General features: G+C 54.4%; 1 protein-coding gene across 1 annotated transcript; it reads right to left on the reverse strand.

Annotated features, from left to right (window-relative positions):
- Positions 1 to 505: 505 nt before the first annotated feature.
- On the reverse strand, positions 506 to 2,746 carry LOC147081232 (serine/threonine-protein kinase ULK1-like). Its single transcript, XM_085980867.1, has 3 exons — positions 1,976 to 2,746; positions 889 to 981; positions 506 to 756 (listed from the first exon to the last, which is right to left on the reverse strand). The coding sequence occupies exons 1-3, from the start codon at positions 2,063 to 2,065 to the stop codon at positions 622 to 624; spliced, it is 318 nt and encodes a 105-aa protein (XP_085836993.1). The 5' UTR covers positions 2,066 to 2,746; the 3' UTR covers positions 506 to 621.
- Between the last annotated feature and the right edge of the window lie 5,550 nt (positions 2,747 to 8,296).

Raw genomic sequence — 8,296 nt, forward strand, 5'->3', positions numbered from 1 at the left:
GGGGGCAAATATTCCCAATAAAACTAGGGTCAGGGGGCAAATATTCCCAATAAAACTAGGGTCAGGGAGCAAATATTCCCAATAAAACCAGGGTCAGGGGGCAAATATTCCCAATAAAACCAGGGTCAGGGGGCAAATATTCCCAATAAAACCAGGGCCAGGGGGCAAATATTCCCAATAAAACCAGGGCCAGAGGGCAAATCCCAATAATCCCAATCAGAGATCGCTAGATTTTTTAATATTAAGGAAATCGAGGGATATGGGGATAGTGCGGGAAAGTGGAGATGAGTTAGAAGATCAGCCATGATCTTATTAAATGGCGGAGCAGGCGCGAAGGGCCAAATGGCTGACTCCTGCTCCTATTGTTTATGTTCTTAAAACCCAGGGCCAGGGGGTATATTCCCAGTAAAATCAGGGCGAGGAGGGGAATAATCCTTCCCGCAATACAAGAAGTCCCATCAAAATCAACCATTAAAAATAGACTGACCTAAAATTGATCAAAAGTATGCATTTATTTTCCTCAGTTATAATTTATTGGCTAATATATAGGTTATCCATTGTGGTGAATGAATTCAAAGTAAACCTTCTGTATGCGTGAGGACCTTAACCTGCAAAAATCCTTCAAATCGTCAACGATAATAGAAACATGTCCTGAAATAAATAAGAAAACACCAGCAAAATGGATGAGACACCCCAACAGAAACATGGTGTTACCTGAAAGTCGTACAGCGCCACAATATTGTCATGTTTCAGTTCCTGAAAAAGAGGAAATATTAGCAGTGGTGATAAAACCACAGCTGAACTACACACCCACTATTCCAGATCTTTGCAATTGTCATTGTTAAAAATTAAGAAAATTAAAACGGTCAAATGAAGTGATGCTCTTACCTTCAATATTTTAATTTCCTTTCCCAGGAGTGTTTGCGATTTTGCGAGGTTTTTCTTATTGATGCATTTAATTGCAACTTCCCAATCGGGTTTCTGAAACAACATTCGAAATTGCTTGTATCATTTAGCTGGTTTTTTAATTGAACCTCACCATATTGGGAGTTACACTTTTACCATTGCATGCAAGTTCATGTATAAAATGATGAGGGCCTAGCTCGAGTGGATAGGAAGGATCTATTTCCCTTAGCAGAGAGGTCAATAACCAGGGGGCATAGGTTTAAAGTAATTGGTAGAAGGATTAGAGGGGAGTTGAGGAGACCTGTTTTCACCCAGAGGGTGGTGGGGGTCTGGAACTCACTGCCTGAAAGGGTGGTAGAGGCAGAAACTCTCATCACATTTAAAAAGTACTTGGATACGCACCTGAAGTGCCGTAACCTACAGGGCTACGGAGCAAGAGCTGGAAAGTGGGATTAGGCTGGAGAGCTCTTTGTTGGCTGGCACGGATACGATGGGCCGAATGGCCTCCTTCTGTGCCATAAGCTTCTATGATTCATTTAGATCCAGTTTTATTAAACAATTTGATCTGGGGTGCACACAACCGGGTTGATTAATCTGAATACAAAAGCCAAATACTGCTGGAAATCTGAAATAAAAACAGAAAAATGCTGGAAATCCTCAGCATTTGTGTTGATTAATCTGAAACTTGCTGATTTTTAAATCTGAGCAGGGAAATTAAAGGTTCTGCTCGTTTGGGAACATAACTTAACAAAAAAAGAATGGGGCCCCTAAAAGGAGACTTGTTCTAACTTGCCCCCTATCATGGAGACAGGTTGCATTGAACTCACTGAATAATGTGACCACTCTCCCCCACCCCCCCGCCTTCCACCACCCCCCCACCCACCCACCCCAGCACCATTCGTAAGAAATATTTGTGAGAAATAGAGACATCCGGTAGAAATAAACAAGATTACTGCAACAGTGGCAGTGGGGGAGAAATAACAAGAGGTGTGTTGCAGCTCCAATTTGTACATTTCCTGCAGTAATTCCACCCCCCACCCTCAGTGTCACTGACCAGGCTGAAATTTACCTCGATGTATCGACCCTTGAATACGACGGCGAAAGCTCCGTGGCCGATCAGATCTTTCCTGTTAAACTCGAATTTCCCCACGCTCTCCATGTTTTTTTTTTCCTCCTCCTGTTCCTTTTTTGCGGTGATGATTTTTTTTTTTAATTTATTATTGTTGTTGTTGTTGTTATAATTCCTCTCCACCCTAGAGAGAGGTTGCGATTAGGGCTTTGCCCAGAGCTGGGCAGGAGATGTCTATGCAGCTGCTGCGGAAAGAATCCTTCTCTCCTGCCATTTCCCTGGGTTGTTGTCCTGTCTCCGCCGATCCCTTTTCGTTCATGTTGTGTGTGTGTGTGTGTGTGTGTGATCTGGCTGGCTGGCGTTGTTTCAGACCTCTCCCCCCATGGCCGAGTTGCAGGCTGCCTGGTCCAGGGACGTCTCCGCGATCTCTCTCTGTCTGTCTCTGTCTCTCTCTGCGTGCTGTGTCCTATTTGTATACAAAGGAAAGTTGCGGGCGAAAAGCGCTACTCTCTCTCGCAACTGTTGCAAAAAGTCTGTTGCAGATCAGGGTCGCAATTCCCCACTTTGTCCTCCAGCTCTGCAAATTCAACGCTGGCGCAATCTTTCAGCTTGCTGGGGGAGAGGGGGACTGAAGCCCTCGCAAAATCATCAGACACAAAGAAGCTTGTTTGTTTTCTTTTTCGCAGCTTGGCTTTTTTTCCTTCTGCAAACGCGCAGGCGCATTGTAATATTTTTTACGCCAGCCAGCCTTCTGCTGCTGAGCGGAAACCGGCGGTAGCGAATGGCCGGGCAGCAGGAGGTCTGCGAGTGCTGCAGGCTGGGCATCTGATGTTAACTCTTTCGCTTCAGGCCAAGCCCCAGACAGCGCAGCAGATGCAGAAAGATTTTTTTTTGCTAACAAAAAGAATGCCTCCTGTTCCACCATGAGATCAAGAACAGCACGGTGGCATAGTGGTTAGCACTGTTGCCTCACAGCGCCAGGGACCCGGGTTCGAATCTGGCCTCGGGTGACTGTCTGTGTGGAGTTTGCACATTCTCCCCGTGTTTGCGTGGGTTTCCTCCGGGTGCTCCGGTTTCCTCCCACAGTCCAAAGATGTGCGGGTTAGGTTGATTGGCTATGATAAATTGACCCTTAGTGTTAGGGGGATTAAATACGTGGGGTTACGGGGATAGGGTGGGATATGTGTTGGTGTAGGGGTTACGGGGATTGGGTGGGATATGTGTCGGTGCAGGCTCGATGGGCCGAAATGGCCTCTATCTGCACTGTGGGGTTTCTGTGATTCTGTGATTCTGTGATAAGAACTAGGAGCAGGAGGAGGCCATTCGGCCCCTCGAGCCTGCTCCACCATTCAATGAGATCATAGCTGATCTTCTACCTCAACTCCACCTTCCTGCCCGATCCCCATATCCGAAATAACAACAGAAAATGCTGGAAAAACTCAGCAGGCCAGGCAACATCCCTGGAGAGAGAAATAGAGTCAACTATCTCCATATCCCTGGATTCCCTTAATATCCAAAAACCTATCGATCTCTGCCTTGAATATACTCAACGACCGAGGCTCCACGGCCCTCTGGGGTAGAGAATTCCAAAGATTCACCATCCTCTGAGTGAAGAAATTCCTCCTCATCTCAGTCCTAAATGGCTGACCCCTTATTCTGGAGACTGTGACCCCTGGTTCTAAACTCCCCAGCCAGGGGAAACATCTACCATGTGGCGTACCGATCACAGAAAGGACACAATCCGTTTTTCGGTCCGTAGACTATAAATCAGGCGTCATGCCTTTAAGAAGGATCACACCTTTAAGAAACTCGATCTGCAACATAGTTAAGCCCAGAGCGGGGGAGGAGCAGTCGAAGCTGTGGACTGATGAAAGGCAGTCAGACTTGGTGTAGTCTCTGACGCCATTTTTGTGTTCAACATGCAGTCTCAACAATTAAACCTTTTCTGTTGAACCTCTCCGAGTTCAGTATTTTTTGCTAGTACGTAGACTCCTACATTGGTGACCCCGACGCTCAGGACGACTCCTAAGCGTAACCATGGCTGACACAAACGCAGTTTCTGTGAAGCTGCCGGAGTTCTGGGAGAACCTAGCCACCGCCTGGTTCCTTCAAGCCGAATCGCAATTCCGACTCCGCGGCATCACCGTCGACGCAACGATGTACGACTACCTCCTCGCCTCCCTGGGCAGCTCCACAATCACGAAAGCCTGGACAACACTACAAAACCCTTCGGAGGAAGGCAAGTACGCACATCTCAAGGCCGTGCACCTTAAAAAATTCACAGCCTCCCAATTCGTGCGCAACTGCCACCTCCTCGACCTCCCAGGCCTCGGTGACTCCACGCCGTCAGACTTGCTCTCACACGTGCTTGCTCTGACCGACGAGAAACCGCCCGGCTCCCTCTTCCGCACGCTCTTTATCCGCCAACTACCTCCCAGCATCCGCCCGGCGATCGTGGCGTCCAGCCTCACGGACCTCGAGGCCCTGGCCGACGAAGCCGATAAGTTCCTGTCCGCCGGCTCCAACCACGCTGTCACCCCCGACCTGGCCTCCGCAGCGTCGGCGCGCGCTCCACCCTCTATCGCGCGGCCACACAGCTCGGCCACGAGGCCCCCCAGGCCCGCACGTCCCCCAAGCCCTCCGACCCAGGGCTACTGCAACTTCCATACCCGGTTCGGCGCACGGGCACGCCGCTGCAGCCAGCCCTGCACGTTTCCAACCGCCCCCACACCGGCCTACACGATGGCCGTGGGGCAAGCAGGCGCACTGCTGTACGTTACGGACAGCGCCTCCGGATGCCGTTTCCTATGCGACACGGGCGCGCAGCGCAGCATCATCCCCGCGTCCGCCCTCGAGATCCAGCGAGGCGGCCGCGGCCCTGCGCTGGCTGCCGCCAACGGCACCGACGTACGGCACCCGCACCGTCACCATCGACCTCGCGGGCCGCCGCTACCACTGGGAGTTTATCACCGCCAAGGTGCTCTCCCCGCTCCTCAGTGCGGATTTCCTGTGCGCCCACGGCCTGTTGGTCGACAGGCCTCGGCGCCACCTCGTGGACATGAACACCATGTCACCTATCCCGGGCGCAATGGCCCCCCCAACCCGCCGAAATGTCGTGGCAGTGCCGCGCCCGCTCAACGGACGACTACTCAGCACTCCTGGCTGAGTTCCCAGCCCTCACCAACCCGACCTTCTCCGCGAAGGTTGCTAAGCACGGGGTAGAATACTTCATCCCCACCACAGGCCCACCGGTGTATGCCCACGCCCGCAGGCTGGACCCGACCAAGCTGGAGATCGCGCGGGCCGAGTTCGCCACAATGGAACAGCTCGGCATCATCCGCCGCTCCAACAGCCCCTGGGCCTCCCCACTCCACATCATCACCAAACCCGACGAGGGATGGCGCCCCTGCGGGGACTACCGGCGCCTAAACAACGCCACCACGCCGGATCGGTACCCATACCGCACATTCAAGACTTCTCGGCTAGACTGGCCGGCCGCTCAGTCTTCTCCAAAGTCGACCTGGTGCGCGGTTACCATCAGGTGCCAGTCCACCCCACGGACGTTCCCAAGACGGCCATAATCACCCCTTTTGGGCTATTCGAGTTCCTCCGAATGCCCTTCGGCCTCAAAAACGCAGCCCAGGCCTTCCAGCGGCTCATGGACTCGGTCCTCCGGGACCTGAAGTTCCTCTTTGTCTACCTGGATGACATCCTGGTAGCTAGTTCCTCCAAGCAGGAACACATCGAGCACCTCCGCACCCTGTTCCAGCGGCTCAGTGAGCACGGGCTCATCATCAGCCCAGCCAAGTGCCAATTCGGCCTCAGCAGGATCGAATTCCTCGGCCAACACATCACGCAGGACGGAGCCATTCCCCTGCCCACCAAGGTGCAAGCCGTCCAGCAGTTCCCCCAGCCTACCACCATCAAAGGCCTCCAGGAGTTCTTGGGGATGATCAACTTTTACAACCGCTTCATTCCCGGAGCGGCCTCCCTCATGCGGCCCCTATACGAAGCCATCCGGGGTAAGAAAGACAGAATGGCGATCGAGTGGTCGGCGGACATGTTGACCGCTTTCGACTCGACCAAAAAGGCGCTCGCCGACGCCACCATGCTCGCTCACCCACAGCCCAACGTCAGGGTGGCCCTCACCACGGACGCCTCCGACCACACGGTCGGCGCCGTGTACGAACAGTGGGTCGACGGGGCCTGGCAACCGCTGCCCTTTTTCAGCCGCCAACTGCGCCCCCCGGAGGCCAAATACAGCGCCTTTGACCACGAGCTCCTCGCACTGTACCTGGCAGTCCGCCATTTTAGATTTCTTCTGGAGGGCTGCCCCTTCACCGCGTTTGTCGACCACAAACCCCTGACATTCGCGATGGCAAAATCTGCGGACCCGTGGTCAGCCAGGTAACAACGCCAGCTCGCCGCGGTGTCCGAATTCACCACGGACATCCGGCACGTCTCCGGTCGAGACAACGTGGTGGCCGACTGCCTATCCCGCCCCGCCGTCCATGGCGCCCACCTGGCAGTGGACTATGCCCAACTGGCAGCGGACTATGCCCAACTGGCAGCGGAGCAACGCACCGACCCCGATCTGCTCTCCGCGCCCACAACCCTCCCAGGGCTGCGAATGACCGACATCGCCTGCGGCCCGTCTGCCATCACAGTCAAATGCGACACCTCCTTGGCGCAACCCCGCCCCATAGTCCCGGCGTCCTGGCGAAAACGGGTGTTCGACATCGTCCACGGCCTCTCACACCCCGGCACCCGTGCGTCCATTAGACTGGTGGCCAACCGATTTGTCTGGCGCGGCCTGCACAAAGATGCGCGCGTCTGGTCCAGATCCTGCATAGCTTGCCAGCGTGCCAAAATCCACCAGCACGTCAAAGCCCCACTCGAGGAGTTCACCGTGCCAGAAAGAAGGTTTGACCACGTCCACATCGACCTCGTCGGCCCCCTGCCGCCATCACAAGGTCACACGCACCTGCTGACAATCGTGGACCATACCACCCGCTGGCCCGAGGCCATTCCACTGACGTCCTCCACCACCGCCGACATCGCGAGGGCGTTCATCGGTACCTGGGTCGCTCGGTTCGGCGTCCCCTCCGACATGACATCGGATAGAGGCCCGCAGTTCACCTCTGATCTGTGGGCCGCCATCGCCCGAAACCTCGGGGTGGCCGTTCACCGCACCACGGCTTACCACCCCCAAGCCAACGGACTGTGCGAGTGATTCCACAGGTCCATGAAGTTGTCCCTCCGCGCCAGCCGCGAGGACGAGGCTTGGATCGACCGCCTCCCGTGGGTGCTACTTGGCCTACGCTCCGCGGTCAAGGAAGACCTGCAAGCCTCGGCGGCGGAACTCGTGTATGGCCAGCCACTGCGCGTACCCGGACAGTTCCTGCCCACCGCCACGACCCCCTGGTCGGCTGACCAGCAACGCCGCGCTTTCGCCAACCGAGCACAACAGTTCGCTCCGGTACCCACCGGCCAGCACGGTGAACCAGCAACCCGCGTACCACCTAGCCTGCACATGGCCAAATTTGTTTTCGTGCGCCATGACGCCCACCGAGGACCTCTACGGCCCCCATACGATGGACCCTACAAGGTACTCCAGACGGGGAACAAGTTCTCCTCGAAGTGGGCGGCAGAACTGACAAGGTGTCGGTCGACCGGCTCAAGCTGGCGCACCTAGAGCCCGATGAACCCGTTCAAGTGGGCCAACCCCCACCGCGGGGCAGACCACCGAAGAGCCCGACGCGTCCGACCGTCCCACTCCCGACACCAACCGCCAAGAGCCGTTCCAGCCGTGCCATCAAGCCGCCACGCCGGTTCGTACACTCCCTACTAGCAGACTCTGGGGGGAGCTGTGTGGCGTACCGATCACAGAAAGGACACAATCTGCTTTTCGGTCCGTAGACTATAAATCAGGCGTCATGCCTTTAAGAAGGATCACACCTTTAAGAAATTCGATCTGCAACATAGTTAAGCCCAGAGTGGGGGAGGAGCAGTCGAAGCTGTGGACTGATGAAAGGCAGTCGGACTTGGTGTAGTCTCTGACGCCATTTTTGTGTTCAACATGCAGTCTCAACAATTAAACCTTTTCTGTTGAACCTCTCCGAGTTCAGTATTTTTTGCTAGGAGTACGTAAACTCCTACAACCCTGTCAAGCCCTGTAAGAATTTTGCATGTTGCAATGAGATCACCTCTCATTCTTCTAAACTCTAGAGAATTTAGGCTTAGTCTACTTTCGTCTTTCAACATCCGTCTTTCGGATGAGACGTTAAACCGAGACGTCTGCTCTCTCAGGTGGGCGTAAAC

Source organism: Somniosus microcephalus, unplaced genomic scaffold (assembly GCF_052327205.1).
Source record: "Somniosus microcephalus isolate GS21.2 unplaced genomic scaffold, FLI_Smic_1.0 scaffold635, whole genome shotgun sequence".
NCBI lineage: Eukaryota > Metazoa > Chordata > Chondrichthyes > Squaliformes > Somniosidae > Somniosus > Somniosus microcephalus.

Coding starts and splice junctions, on each gene's coding strand:
- LOC147081232 (XM_085980867.1), bottom strand. CDS start 2,065: ATGGAGAGCGTGGGGAAATTCGAGTTTAACAGGAAAGATCTGATCGGC. Junction 982..1,975: donor TCAAGGGTCGATACATCGAG/GTAAATTTCAGC, acceptor ATGTTGTTTCAG/AAACCCGATTGGGAAGTTGC. Junction 757..888: donor AGGAAATTAAAATATTGAAG/GTAAGAGCATCA, acceptor CCTCTTTTTCAG/GAACTGAAACATGACAATAT.